A 15,892-nucleotide genomic window follows, 5' to 3' on the forward strand; every position below is an offset into this window, starting at 1 on the left:
TGCAATGTCAAAAGTTCATCATAATTTTCTTTAATATTCTTTACTAGTTCGGTCCTTTTCATAACAACGGCAAGTTTCTTTCTACGAAAGTTAATATCCTTTTTTCTCGGAGAGTTCTGTGTTTGAAAAGAAAATTCTCGATTTTTCAGTTTAATTCTTTCGATTTCGTTCGTTAATCTTTCGTTACTCTCTCGCCAATACATTATATCTTTCGTGATTTTCTTGAGACGTTCTCTTTCAATATCCAATAGTTTCTCGTATCGCTGAAATTTTCATATTTGTTATCGATTTTGCTCGTTCGAACATACAAAAAAGTTTGTTAACAACTCACCTCTGCCATGGCGCGCGTATTGCTTTCGATTTCCTTGTACTCCTTCCACGGATTCTTTGCGATCGGAAGTTCCCTCAAATATTTCTGTAATTCCTTCGTTATCTGAGTAATAAAATAGTAAAATAAAATTATCACATATACACAGATATATATTACGATTATTACTTGCGAAGGTATATATATATATATATATATATATATATATATGTATGTATGTATATGTATATGTATATGTATATGTATATGTATATGTATATGTATATGTATATGTATATGTATATGTATATGTATATGTATATGTATATGTATATGTATATTTACTGACCTTGACTTCGTTAATGCTTTTTGATTCCTCTTGAAAATACTTCAATGAATATCGTAAACTCTCGTGTCGGCATTTTTGATAAGATATTCTCCTCCGTAAATCAACAGACTTCTTGATAGCCTTCAACTTTTGTTCATCAGCTTTCTTGATTTCTTCGTTCATAGAGAGAAATTCTCGTCGTGATATCAAAACGACGTCCGTGAAATCATCGAGACCTTGACCTTGAATAGGTACCTCAACTTGTCTCATCTTCATCACTAACTGTATCTCCCTGTCCTCGACGTACTGAGAAAATTCTATTTCTTGTTTATCCAATTCCGCTTTTGATTGGTGTAACTCATTTTGCACGGTTAGTTTGCTTCTATAATAGAAGGCCAAAGTTTGCTCAGCTTCGGCCAATTCTACAACACAGCATCTGACCTTCGAAATTTCACGAACTTATTACAGTAAAATCGCTTGTTATCGATGTCGACGATATACCTTCAAATTAGGCTATTATCCGTAATTTATGCGTTCATAACAACTTCTTTCTTTATTAAAAAAAATAAAAAAAGCTCGTTTCGAATTTTTATTAACGATTCAATGTTTATATCGAAATAAATGTATCCTGATCAATTAAATAATTAAGCGATTTTTATATTCTTAACAAGATCCATAATTTTGAAAAATCATTGATTTGAACGAATCGACGTGGTAATACACAAATAGACGTTCTAATTTTTCCTTATATCTTGAAAACAATATATAATTTTGAAAAACATTGATTCCAATGAATCGGCGCGGTAATACAAACAGGCTGTTAATTAGACATGATAATACAAATAGATTATTCTAATCTTAACTTATATTTTCAAAACTACACAAAATTTCAATTTAAACAAATTGATTAATTTAAACAAAAGATAATAGAAAGACTTTCTAATCTTACCTTCATTTCGATCTCGATCTTCGATCTTCTCAATTTACACATAGTTTTCCAATGAGTATCATCTATCAACGATGATACGTTATCTGGTATAGAATCGAGAGCTTGAAGATTTCGAAGAAAATTCGTACACTCGATCGGCAAAATTTCGGATTTTTCGTTGGTGATTACACATTTTCCAAGTTCTGTTAGATACGTGACAGATGTACAAGCAAGATTACCGATTCTTGGTCTTTTTTTGTAATGCCTGAATAAGTGTTCAATCTTCTGTTGTTTCAGATCACCGAACTCACTACGAAACTTTCCTTCGAGGGCTTTATCACGTTTAACAAGACTTTCGTATCGATTTTTCAACTCGTTAATGATCGTTTCAAAGAGCAAACAATCCTGCGCGAGTTTATGGATCTTATCCGTGATACTAGCAACTTGTTCCGTTTTGAAACGTGCGATTTTGGTACTTTCGTCGCATATACGATGACATCTACGTAACTCTCGAAGTCTTACAAGTTTCTCTTGAAGAATCGAAGAATCCATAGCTATCTTGATTGTCTCGAAATTCTTTAGTTTCTCGTCAAAAGCCATAAAGCTCTTCGTTATCTTATCTGCACGGAACTACGAATGGATTTATTAGAAATATGACTATTGATCTCGAGAAAATGGATCGACAATAAATAATCACTGACCCTTTGTTTCCTTCATTTCTGTTTCCAAAATAGATCGATATTTTTCTCGTTCCGATTGCATACGTTCCATTTTAATTTTATACGATTCGATAGATTTTATATCTTCCGAAGTAAACTTGAAGGGTGGTTTGTTTTCCAATAAACAAGTTGGTTTGGGAATATCTTTTTTTATTTCATCCTCCCATCTGAAAGAGTTTTACGAATAAAAAAAGAAGATAAATAAATAAATAAAAGAAAAAAAAATTATTTTCAAATAAATCTCTTTGATATAACCATATTTGTTATTAATGCTTACCTAAGTTCTAAGACACCATCCATCATCTTTTCTAAAGCTTCCGCATAGAAATCGTAATCCTTCGAAAAGAATTTTAAATTAGATTCCTCGAAATTTTCTTTCTCCTCGTCAATAGATTCGTTTTGTAAATGCACGTGAGGTATGTCCGACAATTCATTGTTCTCAATCGTAATGGCATAATCGGGTATTTCGGAATGATGCCAAATCGGTATTATCGAGGGCTCGATTGCACATTTTTTTTCAAACATCATATTTATCTCTGAAGCACAACGTTTTAATCTCTCTTCGTGTTTCTTCGCCGCTTCCACTTCTCGTTCTTTTAACAATCTCATTTCATCGAAACGTTCGTTGAAATGATTCTAAATGAAGAGAAACAACGTTTATTGATAAAACTGCGCGACAAAAAAAAAAAGGAAAAACAATAAAACAATGTTTGATTTGCTAATTGAAAAGTTTACATTCTTGTTTATATTTCGTACAGAAATATCATCAGTTTCAAAAATATCATTGATATCGAGTTTATCGATATCAAGTTTTAAAAAGTTTTTTAATAATCTTTAATATAAAATTGTTTGTTGGCAACATTATATATTTCGTTCGTGGAAAATAATACTTGTAATCAAAATAAACAATCAATGAGCTGTAAAATTTTCGAACTCAACGAATTGTCGGTTTTGAGATATTTGTATCAATAGATGATAATATTAGCAACGTGTGAAATTTTTCGTAAAATTCGATAAAAGTATAAAGCAAATGTATTAGAGAGTAATAAGATCATATATATCGTGAACGGATATTTCAGGAGACTAATCACAAAAGCAGAGAAAAATGTTCAAAAATGAATTAAGTATAATTAAAAAGAGTTCGTTGTGTTCGATGAAACATAGCAAACAGGTGAATGCTTCATCATGCATTCAATGGTTCTATCATTGTCTCTATCCAAATGTTACTTTTCATCGATCACCGAATTTTTAATTAGGATTCTTGTTGTTTCACAAATCCCTCTCCAAACTCCCCTTCTCTATTTACCAAATCTCTGATCTGCTGGCTTCTTTCTTCTTTCCTCCAAATTGAAATTTAATTTGAAGTGTTATTAATGCGAATAACATCCAAAGAACTGACCAGATGGATATTAAAGAATCAAGCAAATCAAATTTTCAGGGATATCGACGAACAATAGAAAATGTTTTTTCTAAATTATTTCTGAAATGTTTTTAACACTTTACATAAGAAAGAAAGTTTCGAAAAACTAGCTGTATAGTATATAAAGTGATTGGATCATTTGTTTATGATTAAAAAATTTAGAATAAATGTTTAGAACAAATGATAAAACCGAAGTTTGAAATCAGTGTTTAATGAATGATTAAAGTTAGTGAAAACTTAGTTAATTTTATTGCGATAAAATAAATTTTTCTGTTATTATTAAATAGTGACATTAATTTTTTATTAAAGAACTAATTGATCTTTGACTAGTTTCTAGTCAATGTTAGAATGATATTTCAAGAGAGGAATTGTTTATTTTAGTATAGATAAAGTTTATTTTCTTTTAATTTCGCGTGGGTTTCAATTAATCTTTGCGAACACGGTAACCAATAGGTGAAGTAAGTGTAACAATTTGATGATAAATTTCATTGCATCCTAAGCATCTTTCAAAAAGATTTGCAAATATACAGCTTTAGATATTTTAAAATATTTGAAAAATACTAAGTTTTATTTGTCAAAATAACGTATTAAAAAATTTTTTTTCAAAATTCACGTATTAAAAAAATTTTTTCCTTAATTTTTACTTTTTCAGTTCTATTTTTAAAAATATCATTACATCATTTGACATTAAAGTGTTAATAAAATTAAAAAAATATTGTGTCGCATGTTAGATAAATATTTTATTTTCTTACTATCTATTAATTTTTTTTAAGTTATACATTGCTATCTAAATAAATTTCATTAATGGTTTCATTATTGATAAGTGGTTTATCTCACTGATTGTTTAAAATGTATCAATTATTGATTTTTAAAAAATCTATCTAAATAAAACTATTTAAAATTAAATCCACAATGGAGAAATCAAATAAAGTTGTCGAATTATCTCGAAGAAATAACATTGTATATACTAACATAATAAGAGTCAAAATTAAACATACAAGTCTAACAAATGAGTGCTTAATAATAAAGAAAAACATGCAACAAAATTTGAACATATATATAATAAATATTATAAATTGAAACGTATATATATATATATATTATATACATGTACATGATATATAATAAACACAAATTTGACATAATATATAACAAATATTCGAAAATAATATAAAGTGGTTGAACTACTCTGAAGATAATAATATGGTTTTGTAAATTTCTTTCAAGTACGAAATTTTCTAATAATAATCCCATTACTGTTTTGTGACACTCCATATAAAGTTATTATCTTGAAATAATGATGCAAATGATATTTTTGAAATCAGTGCCTTAACTATATATCCAAGAATAATTTTTTAAACTTTGTAGGTATCAAAATGTTTGTTGCACACTGTAATGAGAATAATTAATTTCAGATGTTTCGTCACATTACCACTTACCATCAATAAGTACTCTCGATTTCTAATAACGCTAATTTTATCAAGGTCATTGAGTGATTGTTTTAATTGGTGAGTTAATTTAATTGTCTCATTTTTAATCCATTTATGAGTGCTTGTTCCTGATAGGAGGAATTTTTCGTCACTATTTGCCGATTCATAAAATCGATCTATCGTATTAAGTTCGTGTCTCATATTTCTTTCGACAGTTACTTTATTCGCGTTTTCATTATCCGAAACAGTACTTTCAGAAGATTGATATTCCTCCAGTCTAATCGAGATAAAACGTAAAATGATGTTCATTTTGTAAAAAAATATATATATATATTATAGATACCTGGAAATGATATCAAGTATCTCCATCGAGTATCCTTCCGACATTCGAAAATCATCTATATCTACGTTAACTATACTCAAAGGATAATTTTTAACAATAACGTCATTAAATATGGATCTTAGTTGACAAGCGTTAACGTGTTCACCATCCCAAAATGTTTTTCTTAAATATTGACAAGCCGTATTCCGTGCTTCAATTTCTTCGTCGTAAAATTTTTTCAATTCTTCACGTTCTAATCTGGCCCTTTCAATTTTATACTTTCTATATTCCATATCCAAATCGTAGGAAGAAATCGGTAAACGTGCATGTATCGTTTCTTTTTCGTTCGAATCAAGCAAAAGTTTAATTTTGTTCTTCAATTTGTTTAATTCCAACAAGATCGTACGTCGAGCTGACGTCCCTTCTCTCATTTCTTGTTCCCATTGAATTTTTTGAACATTCTCCAAATAAGTTTCTCGTCCTTCATTGTACAATTTATTGTTAATCTCGAAAACAACGTTGAAGGAATTCAAGAAACGTGAGTCTGCTTCGATCGAGATCGTTTCGACATAGTGACGACTGAAAAAAAGTGGAAATAATCAATATCCAAGCCAAGATGACGTTAATAAAATGTGTGTATTTGTGTGCATATATGAGTACCATAACTTGCTAGCTATCAGATCGCCATTTTTTCCGAGCGATACGATCGTCTCGTTGATTGTCGTAGCTGACCTAATACCACACTCGTTTCGATGATGGGCCATAAAAATAGCAAGGATCCTTCGAATATTCTTATTATCTCTTATCACGATCAGACCGTCGTATCCAAAAGTTATGATACGATCACGATCTACGTATACTTCAATATTTTTTAATTCATGCATCGTCGGCAATGCTTCCGTTAGGACGAGATCGTTAAAATCATTCTGAAATGATTATTATATTTTTATGATTTGAAAATATCGCATATATTTGTTTGTTCTTTTTTTTATTTTTCTTTTTTTTTCTTCAACAAATACTGCCCCAATACCTTTATCTCCATTCGATGCAATTGTTTAGACAAATAAGGTACACCTATAATATCTACATTTCTTCTTGGACCATATTGCAACGATTTAAAATGATTTAACAAATCTATTATACATTCTATTTTCTCTTCGATATTCTCTTTGACTTTGCACACGTACAGTATTAATTTATTTCCTGTCATAACATTTGTCCTTGTCATAAGGAGAATCAAGATTTTTATAACGTCATCGTTTCGATCGTATATGAGAAAATCAATTATCTGATCAAACGAATTGAAATCTTATTATTGTAGAACTACGAACGAATATTTATTATATGACGATTTACTTGGATTTTTGTTGTGAGTAGACCAACGAAACTCAAATCACCATTGTTGATATTTTTCCCAATGACAAATATGCGTCCAACCGTGGAATTTGCAATTCCCATAAATTTTCCTTCGCTAGAAAATTTCATTCTATCTAATGAAATTTTGTCCAAATGGAAGCACGTTAAGATTTTCGGTTTATTCGTGGAAACATCGATGAACAAACAATTTCCTGTAATGCTGCTAGTAGAAATTATCGGCAAGTTCGGATGTGTCTTAACACAAACAACTGTTAGAGATATATAAAAAAGAAAAATAAATATAAGTACTTTTGGAATGTGATGGTTTAAAAAAAAAAAAACAAACAGAAAAGAAGAAAATATCATAAAACTTGATTGACCTTGACCATGCAGTTTCAAAGCGAGCTTTTTCTCAACCTGTCCTGTGGAGGAATTGATAATATTCAAATAATCAAATTGATCGATAGCAACCAAATAAGAGAATTGTGATCCTGTCGTTACAATCTCTTTGTACTTGATACCATCCATATAAATAATTTCGAAACGTGGAACATAATCATCATTTAACATAGTAATCTCCGTGATTCGTCCGGTCTCATCATGAAGAAATAGGCTATCCCTTTGATTATGCGCTTTAGCTCGAATGGGTAGCTCGCATTTGTTATTATTTAGAGACCATACTTTTTGCCAGGATTCTTTCAGATCTCTGACAAATGATTTTCTATAAAACTAGAAAAACATCCAAATTGATAACACAACATAAAAAAAAAGAAAAACAAAACTTGTTATTGGTACTGATATAAACATGACGTACTGCGATTTCACTTATTCGTGTATTAACGAGAAACAAGCCATTTTTAAAAGCAACAGCGAAAGGATAACGATCATCGTGCGTTGTTTGAGAGTTCGAATCTCTTTCTATGAGAACGTTTCGATTGCTACCGTCGGCGCTTATCGAGTAAACTTTGGAAAACTCGTCGCAGAGCAAGAGATTACCATCGTTTGTCCAACAAACGGAGGTTAGTTTGTTTTTGAGAGATTTGATTTCTATCGGGTATAAGGTGACGATTTTCGAACACACACACATTCGATAAACGGCAAGTTTACCGGTGGTTCGTGCAAATTGCGCTATTGCGTGAGGAGAAAATGGAGAACATCTGGAAACAAAACACAATAAGCGAGACAAAATTATTATTAAACGTTACAATTTCATTGTTTGCTCGTTTAATGGCTGGGAATAATTACGCGATCGTTTGAATGAAATCCTCTAATTTGGTATTTCTAACGAAAACTTTATTACCAGTTTGCCATAGCCAAACGACAAGTTGAAAATTTGGAAAACTTGTCAATCCTATAAAATAATCTGTACCGGCAAAGGTACATGATAAATAACCGTTCGTTTCTTCTGTGCTCGTACAGGAAGAGATTTTATGAATCCTCGGATAAGTGAATATTCTAATAGTGGGATTAGATTGTTTATCTGCTACGGAAAACACCGGTACAGTCTGTAATAAAAGAGTACTCCTTCATATTTATCACTTGACTTGAATACGATCGAATTGGATGCAACCCGTTTTACATGAGTGAGGAAATGGAATGATTGTGAAAAGGGGCAATGAGAATTTATCAAAGCGAGAAATTCAATTCGTTACCGTGTGTCCCGATAAATTCGATATACCAGTGCCTCTAGTTTGATCGTCGAACAATTCGATTCTTTTCTCCCTTGTGTGCACATTGATGAAACGAACGTGCAAACCGGAAGCTGTTGCGAGGATATCCTTTCCAACGAATACGAAGTCACGGATCTCTCCGAATTTTACCCATCTAATTGTGAACACGAGAATTATTAATTATATAAAACTGAAAAAAAAACAATTAATATCGTGTTGATACCTACTTCGTTTGCATCGTTGTATAATCCATTTTTCCAAATTTTTATATACAAAAATAATGTATTACTTTGCAAAAGATAGTTTTCTGAAGATGTTGCGTCAATAGCGTCCTCGTATTCTAACTCCTCGTACATTGGTTGCTTAGAAACGTCCTCGCCGGTCATCGATTAACGGGAAGTGACAAAATTAAGCCTGAACACTATCATTCTCTATTTTCGATCAAATTTCAGAGATTTTTACTTCACGAAGATTGTATTTCGTTTCGATGTATTTTCAAATCATATTTTCATTTCCATTTAATTTCGTTAAAAACATGTTACTACCGGTTTCGTCGGTTGATCCAAATTTCTTACTTTTTCTCATGAAAATATATTCGTTCGTATGCAATATTATTCTCTCATTTTACGGCCGAAATAAATACGTGAAACTTTTCGTTGATTTGACATAGTCCGGCAAATGAATACGACGAAGTATGATATTTTATTTTTTTTTTTTTTCTTTTATTTAACCTCATTATTAAACATGTCAATTTGAATCGTTGAGACGTATAAAAATAAGTAAAGTTTATGAATTTTCTTTGGAGATAATTACTAAATGAAAAACTGGAATCTTTTTGAAATATAAAAATCGTAAGTTTCAGCTTCGTGTTACAATTTTTTTAAGTCAATATGTTACAAAGTGAGGAAGTTATTCGTTTCTTTTAAAATCTCACTTTCTACTATATCGATTGCTGGCTGACATTATTGGAAAGGACATCTGAAGTGAAAAATTCCGGTAGAAATGTAAAATGTAATGTAAGAATTTTCCAAATTTTCAATTGTTACATATGTTCATTTATCAGAAATGACAGTAACTTGACATGAAAAAAATCTGTTTAAGAAACAAATCAATTTCAAATATTAATGTTCAATAATGTATTAATAAATAATTGAGATATTGACAAAAAATAAATCGTAAGCTACACTGTAGAATACTTTACGTAGAATATTTTCTTTAAATTCGAAGAAAATTGGACCTGTAATAATATAAATTTTGTCTAGGCCAATTCGAAAAATACAGTTTCGAGAAAAACATAAAAGAAGTTTTAATGATATAGTTCATTTATCTATACATTACTATAATTTCTCAAAAATGTTAAAATTGCGAAAAACTTTTTCGGCGGAATGTTGAATATATTTGAAACATTAAAAAAGTTAAATAAAAATGAAAAAAAAAAGATAATCAATTTTTTCGAATCGTCAGACTTAACCCCTTAATCATTAAGAAACAAAAATAAATCCATATGGTCAAATCAAGTGCTTATTGTTATTGTAAACAATAATGCTGCAAAATATGTGCAAGTAATAGAGGTAAGTGTGTCGTTGGATCGATGAATTGTGGGAGGTTCTACAGATAGTAGGACCGTTATCGACAGTATCGTTCAGTACATAATAATGGGCCAACACCTTTCGACTCGACAATTTTCTTCGTACGATTTCGAATGGAATTTTCTCATTGACACCGAACGTTCGATATTTTTGGTAGCACCTTTTCCTTTTCGCTCACGTGATTGACAAAAAAGAAACAAAATAGAAATTGCAGAACGAACCAAGAAAAATATCACGTGGACGACAACGTTTCTGGAACGAAAGCAGAAAGAAATTTCAAGTATGCGTCAGTATGAAAGACAAGAAGAGTTTTAAGTTCGATAGCAAGAACGCTGATGGGACCAGTAACCTAATAAAACGGTACGTTTCTACCCCTTCCTAATGTCTCTGACTTATATAGCCGAATCGAACGTGATGATTTTTAATTCACTGCCATTTATCGAGCTGTGCACAATGACTCTTACAAGTATTTTGTGAGTTTTCTGACTCGGTTCAGTTTTTACTCGTGTTCCTTGACTTGGTTGAGTTCATTTTCTTGGGATATTCGAACGAACAAGAAAACAGTTGTGCAAAGGTGAGATTATTATTATATATTTTTCGTAACTGGTCTTCCTCGTATCTCTGATAAATTTTTATGTTTATATAATTGATTAATATCAACAATTTTGACACGAAAAAATGTTAGAATTTGTAGAAAAGCTTTTCGTATAAATAATTATTTCTTTCTGAATATATCTAATGTTCATTAGATCCAAATTGTTACGTCTAATTGATATTAACGTTTGAACATTCGACACGTTTTGTAGAATCGTTTTGTTAAAATTTATTATTTTTTGATTCGCTGAAGATAAATCGATTTAAACAATATACGAGATATGATTGTTACAATTGATAATATTTTCTTTCATGTCATGTAAATAAAGAAAGGAATATTATCTTCAAATGAGAGCACGTGTAAATTATATTAAATTAATATAGTACCTTTTTGTATGATAATTCTTCATAATTATAATTACATTGTTGCAAAATATACATATATAATTACTGCCGCCATGTCCTTAGTAAACATAACATATATAACGCAGACTCCTTAAATCTTTATTTCTTACATTTAAATTTTATTATTTTAATGTTATTATTATTATAAAATATTACTAAATTTTTTATTTTTATTACTTTTTAAATAATATTATCATATTATTTTGTTCGTTCATTTTATTTTTACATTTTACTTTTTTACGAAATATTATGCAAATATTACTTTAATATTAATATAAATTAATTATTTTAATTTAAAATATTAATATATTATAATATAATAAATAATTATAATAACTTATTAAAGTAATCGGACATTTAAACCTTGACAAAACAAGATAAAGAATTATTTTAAAGAAGTAATTCGATCGATTATAATTTAGCAGATTCTTTAGCGAAAAATTTAGCGATTAAAAAATCATGTTTTCATTTTATTTTGATAATAATACGTACGAAATTGTATTCAATTATTCTCCAAAAAAGAGCAACGTCCGCTACTTATTTCCTATGCACGACGGTCAACAGGATATTTCGTATTCAGGAGGAGAAAATCAACGTCACTTAGGAGTCTTCTCGCGTGACACTTTCATGTCTCGTGATTCCCCACTTCCTATTAATATGGCGCGACAGGGTGAACGTTAATACTAGTTAATACGATAAACAAATCTAAATTTCTCCATTCGTTTTCAGCAGGTCGATCGATCATGAACAGTATCAAAATGACATCGTTAAATGAACAAAAGTGGGAAATTTTAAATACAGTCGGAATTGTATTGTTCTTAATTGGTTCGGTCGTTTCTTTGGAACACGCCGAAATTGTGCCATCTAATCATAGAAATGTATCCGCTACACTGAACCTAATGCCAGAAGCTAGAAACTCTGAAGATCAGGATTCTAAAAATCAAACAATTCGTACTGCGAACATCGACTTGACAACGGAACGATATTCAATTCAATATTCTCCGAATGTCGGCAAAGATTCGAAGAAAGTAAGAATACCTTTAACCTCTACGTCAACCGGTAATTATCACGGTTTAAGAAACGTCAAAATTTTCTCGAAGAAGGACACTTATCTGGAAGCATTAGAACATTCACATACCAGTAAAGATCCAAAGGAAGGAGTAGTACACGTGGATGTTAAGCCGATAAAGTCAAAATTTAAGAGACGAGAATATATTCAAGGACCAGTTTATAAACCCGAGACCGACTACGGTGCTCCTAAAGAGCCTAACACGATTTATGGTTCTCCAAATGATTTGGGAAGTTCTTCGAAGGCGACGAAAAACTTTTACAGTTCATCAAATTCCAATAGTTTTTTCCCTAAACCTGCGGATAATTACTTGTTACCTGATCAATCTTCGATAAACTTTCACGATTACTCTGCTTATCCTAATAGTCCTCAAAATTCTTACGGTCCGCCTCAAAACAGTTATGGTACACCTCAAAATAATTACGGCCCACCTCAAAGCAATTACGGTCCACCTAATCACATATATGGAGTACCTGCTCATCCACAACAATTTGATGAATTGCCTCTGGGAAATTCGTACATATCGCATCAGCAAGGTGAGGTGAGAGGTACCGTATTACCGAGATAAAGTGTACTTTTTCTATTTTTCTTTTTTATTATTTTCTTCAGCTTATAAATTTCGATGATTGAAAGGAGTGAGTTTTGAAAAGAAAGAAAAAAAGAAAAAAGAATATAAATTTCTTTTTTGCAGGATATGATAGTTCAGCTGGTATACCTTACGGACATTCCAGTTCGTCTCTTATCGAGTTTCCTAGAATAGACCTTTCCTGGCCGTTCGCTTTAAAATTAAACGCCTTCACCCTAGCAAAGATTTTACTGAAGTTGGTACTCTTCAAGATGATCGTCAAATTCATCGCCGTTATTTGCTTGTTGCTCTTCATACCTAAATTAGAGATCATCAAGAAGCCCAATAAGGACGAGGCCGAGGAAGAAGGTCGTGTTCTCTTTTCGTGTAAGTCCACGTTTCTTCTCAATATAATCTCGAGTAATCTCCTTTTAACCACTGGCGTGTTACGCGAACGAACGAGTCATACTTGCTTCTGATTATGTAATCCATGAACGAGCGTTCATCTGTAAATTCAACCGGTTAGGATATTCGATCTTGCGGTTGTATGAACAGTCTTACGGATTTATTTTCGAGCGAATGCGGAGGTCGTGTTAACCTTGATTAATTGTAAATGCATTATTTTTCGAAATATATGGAGCTTTTCTTTTCTTCTTATCGATCTTATCTCGAACCTAAATGTATACAATATATTTTATTTATTTCTCTTTTTCCTTTTATTTTCTTTTCAGCAAACACAGCCTGGGAACGATTGAACCTTTTAACCGAAGTGGTAATGAACTCCGTTGAGAAGTATACGGCGCAAAACGAAGGTAGAAACTACGAGGAGAGATCAAAAAACGATGAGGATTGCGCGACGATAATGTGTCGTCTTCGAAGAACGTTCCTTTATAAGGAATCTTGGAAGGATTACGTGGAGTTGTTTAAAAGTTACTTATTGGAAGAGAAGGAAATAATCGAAGCGAAACGATTATCGAAACGATGATTAATATGATCGTTAGAAGACATCGACGCGTTGTCAATGGTACCTAATTTATACAATTTTCGATTATTTATTTACTTATGTATTTATTTATTTAATTATTAGGATATATTAATAAACTCAACCATCTCATCATCCATGTGTGTGCGTGTGTGCGTGTATGTGTTCGAGATAAATATAAAAAATCCGACACGCTCGGATCTCATAAGTATAATAAAAAATTATAAGATAATTCGAAAATAAAGCAACGTTTTCCTCTGTTCTTCTCTCTCTCTCTCTCTTCTCTCTCTCTCTCTCTCTCTCTCTCTCTCTCTCTCTCTCTCTCTCTCTCTCTCTCTCTCTCTCTTCCATCACTAATGCGATTTATCGACTAGTCGATGTAAATCCAAGCACGAGGAATGAGTATCGTCGTTCCCATATCATTTTACGTGCATACGCTCTCTACGCAGTTAGCTCAATGGCAGTCTCGTTGCGATCACCTCAAGCTTTTTCAGGTGGGGATAGCTCCATGGAATAGGTTATAAACGTCGTAGCGGAGTATAGCACCGTGTCAGTCTCATTTCAATAACCATCTGAAAGCGAGCTGTAACGGTAAACCGAATCGGATAATAAATATCTTATACTAAGGAGTGGATCATTGAGAACACGATGCAACTAGCTTTTGTATTGGGTGAGTCGATTAACGAGAGAGACTTGACAAAGCTTGCATGTATACGCTTACAACATATTGCAGATTTGATAAATTTGATAACAATAGGTCCCATAAGTAGGACCTATTAAAACGTTTTTGATGAGAGCAACCAAATCGTATAATTGAAAAAATAATGCATGATAGATTAAAAAATTATTAGAAAAATATATTTCGATGAATATTCTTTTATTTAATTGTTTAATCAATGATCCCAATTTCTTTTTTCGGAAAGTTATTTTCCGTAATTGTTAAACTTGTCCAATTTAGAAATAAATATTCTATTCTTTTTAATTTTACGTTTCGTAAGACCTTTACACGGTTATTTTTATCTCGGTTGTCTTCTGGCATCTTTGTCGCGTTAAGCGATGCCCCAAAGGCAAGAGGAATCGGCCGAACCGTGAAAGTCCTTGAGCGAAGCGACTTTACTAATCAGGCCGTACAAAAGCAGCCGCGATGATCTCGATCCAAGATGATCCTTGATTTCAATGAAGGAGTAATCATCCAATAAAAGTACGAATTAAGGCCACAAAGCTCTTCACATTCGACAACATATCACCTTCAATGCTTTTTCGTAATGTCGCGGACCTTAGCGAAATATTTTGGAAAAAAGTACGATTTCGAGATGTCCGTGATCGTTATTATCTTTTTATTATTTAATCAGCGCTGGCATTCGCCATCTTGTTCGCGTTCAGCGAACGAACGACGGCTTTTCCAACCGATACGAAGGCAGGCGGTCAAAAAGAAATAAAGGAGCCAAAGGACATAAAGGAATCTGCTACAGCATCTAAGGATGTGAAGGATGCTATAAAGGCTGCCAAGGAGGCAAAAAAGAACAAGAAAGATTGCGCGAGAGAGTGCGGTACCGTTTATGATCCTATTTGCGCTCATGATCCTTCCGATGCTAATATTAAGCCCAGGACCTTTGGTACCCAATGTGCTATGGAAGTTCACAACTGTGAAATGGGATCGAGTGAGTATATCATCGAATCTAATTTGTCATTTCTTTTTTCTTCTTTTTCTTCTTCTTTTCTTTTAAAACTTGAAAAATTTATTCTATTGCTTACGAGAAATATAATTTATGATTGAACTTAACGAATTTATTTCCTTTCGTTTGATCAACAGAATTGGCCATGAAGAGCAAAGGCGAATGTCCTGGATCTGGTGGAGTGAGATTGTCATAAAATGAAGATGATTGAAAATGTCATTTCCTGTATTTCGATATGTGCCAGCACTATAAATTTATTATTAGTTTTTAACTCCCCTTTCGAGCTTATGCTTCCTTAGAAGCTTTTTATTGTCGTCCATGCTGTCATAATTGTTGACATTACGTTATTGTTATTTAACAATTTATATCACATAATACGTATGTATATCTCGTAAAATGAAGAATATATAATTCTAATATCCAACAATGACACCTTCATACCACTTAAAAATCATATTTTACGATTCGTTAACACAAAAGACGTACGTATGTAGTTGTTAGACGTATAATAAGAGTATATAGCCAGTATCAT

The 15,892-nt window shown here is 31.8% G+C and overlaps 4 protein-coding genes across 7 annotated transcripts; 2 read left to right on the top strand and 2 right to left on the bottom strand.

Moving 5' to 3' along the window:
* Positions 1-202: 202 nt before the first annotated feature.
* Positions 203-2,891, bottom strand: LOC127070869 (cilia- and flagella-associated protein 43-like). Its single transcript, XM_051009413.1, has 5 exons — positions 2,560-2,891; positions 2,265-2,449; positions 1,585-2,183; positions 622-1,076; positions 203-263 (listed from the first exon to the last, which is right to left on the bottom strand). The coding sequence occupies exons 1-5, from the start codon at positions 2,889-2,891 to the stop codon at positions 203-205; spliced, it is 1,632 nt and encodes a 543-aa protein (XP_050865370.1).
* Positions 2,892-5,045: 2,154 nt separating this feature from the next.
* LOC127070870 (uncharacterized) lies at positions 5,046-8,866 on the bottom strand. The gene is made up of 10 exons (XM_051009414.1): positions 8,754-8,866; positions 8,463-8,634; positions 8,056-8,315; positions 7,625-7,967; positions 7,191-7,539; positions 6,811-7,079; positions 6,485-6,742; positions 6,115-6,380; positions 5,476-6,033; positions 5,046-5,092 (listed from the first exon to the last, which is right to left on the bottom strand). Exons 1-10 carry the CDS (start codon positions 8,864-8,866, stop codon positions 5,074-5,076), a joined length of 2,607 nt encoding a protein of 868 aa, XP_050865371.1. The 3' UTR covers positions 5,046-5,073.
* Positions 8,867-10,012: 1,146 nt separating this feature from the next.
* LOC127070592 (uncharacterized) lies at positions 10,013-13,949 on the top strand. 4 transcript variants are annotated; one of them, XM_051008738.1, is made up of 5 exons: positions 10,013-10,429; positions 11,798-12,096; positions 12,169-12,685; positions 12,829-13,089; positions 13,434-13,949. In XM_051008738.1, the coding sequence occupies exons 2-5, from the start codon at positions 11,812-11,814 to the stop codon at positions 13,685-13,687; spliced, it is 1,317 nt and encodes a 438-aa protein (XP_050864695.1). In that variant the 5' UTR covers positions 10,013-10,429; positions 11,798-11,811; the 3' UTR covers positions 13,688-13,949. The 4 variants fall into 4 exon arrangements, with proteins under 4 accessions (XP_050864695.1, XP_050864692.1, XP_050864694.1 ...); XM_051008735.1 differs by having other exon boundaries at positions 10,015-10,429; positions 11,798-12,685; XM_051008737.1 differs by having other exon boundaries at positions 10,019-10,429; positions 11,798-12,673.
* A 237-nt stretch (positions 13,950-14,186) lies between these two features.
* On the top strand, positions 14,187-15,787 carry LOC127070593 (uncharacterized). Its single transcript, XM_051008739.1, has 3 exons — positions 14,187-14,354; positions 15,037-15,345; positions 15,498-15,787. The coding sequence occupies exons 1-3, from the start codon at positions 14,333-14,335 to the stop codon at positions 15,554-15,556; spliced, it is 390 nt and encodes a 129-aa protein (XP_050864696.1). The 5' UTR covers positions 14,187-14,332; the 3' UTR covers positions 15,557-15,787.
* The last annotated feature ends 105 nt before the right edge of the window (positions 15,788-15,892 follow it).

Source organism: Vespula vulgaris, chromosome 19 (genome assembly GCF_905475345.1).
Source record: "Vespula vulgaris chromosome 19, iyVesVulg1.1, whole genome shotgun sequence".
In the NCBI taxonomy this organism is placed as follows: Eukaryota; Metazoa; Arthropoda; class Insecta; order Hymenoptera; family Vespidae; genus Vespula; species Vespula vulgaris.

What these genes read in the sequence shown, in the direction of transcription:
- LOC127070870 (XM_051009414.1), bottom strand. Translation starts at nt 8,866, where the DNA reads ATGACCGGCGAGGACGTTTCTAAGCAACCAATGTACGAGGAGTTAGAA. An exon ending in CAAAGTAATACATTATTTTT is followed by an intron (nt 8,635 to 8,753) that starts GTATATAAAAAT and finishes GTTCACAATTAG; the next exon opens with ATGGGTAAAATTCGGAGAGA. An exon ending in TACTCACAACAAAAATCCAA is followed by an intron (nt 6,743 to 6,810) that starts GTAAATCGTCAT and finishes TCGTTTGATCAG; the next exon opens with ATAATTGATTTTCTCATATA.
- LOC127070869 (XM_051009413.1), bottom strand. Translation starts at nt 2,891, where the DNA reads ATGAGATTGTTAAAAGAACGAGAAGTGGAAGCGGCGAAGAAACACGAA. An exon ending in GATGGTGTCTTAGAACTTAG is followed by an intron (nt 2,450 to 2,559) that starts GTAAGCATTAAT and finishes AAACTCTTTCAG; the next exon opens with ATGGGAGGATGAAATAAAAA. An exon ending in TATACATATACATATACATA is followed by an intron (nt 264 to 621) that starts TACATATACATA and finishes TGAAAATTTCAG; the next exon opens with CGATACGAGAAACTATTGGA.
- LOC127070592 (XM_051008735.1), top strand. Translation starts at nt 11,812, where the DNA reads ATGAACAGTATCAAAATGACATCGTTAAATGAACAAAAGTGGGAAATT. An exon ending in TCAGCAAGGTGAGGTGAGAG is followed by an intron (nt 12,686 to 12,828) that starts GTACCGTATTAC and finishes TCTTTTTTGCAG; the next exon opens with GATATGATAGTTCAGCTGGT. An exon ending in AGGTCGTGTTCTCTTTTCGT is followed by an intron (nt 13,090 to 13,433) that starts GTAAGTCCACGT and finishes TTTTCTTTTCAG; the next exon opens with CAAACACAGCCTGGGAACGA.
- LOC127070593 (XM_051008739.1), top strand. Translation starts at nt 14,333, where the DNA reads ATGCAACTAGCTTTTGTATTGG. An exon ending in GCAACTAGCTTTTGTATTGG is followed by an intron (nt 14,355 to 15,036) that starts GTGAGTCGATTA and finishes TTATTTAATCAG; the next exon opens with CGCTGGCATTCGCCATCTTG. An exon ending in CAACTGTGAAATGGGATCGA is followed by an intron (nt 15,346 to 15,497) that starts GTGAGTATATCA and finishes TTTGATCAACAG; the next exon opens with AATTGGCCATGAAGAGCAAA.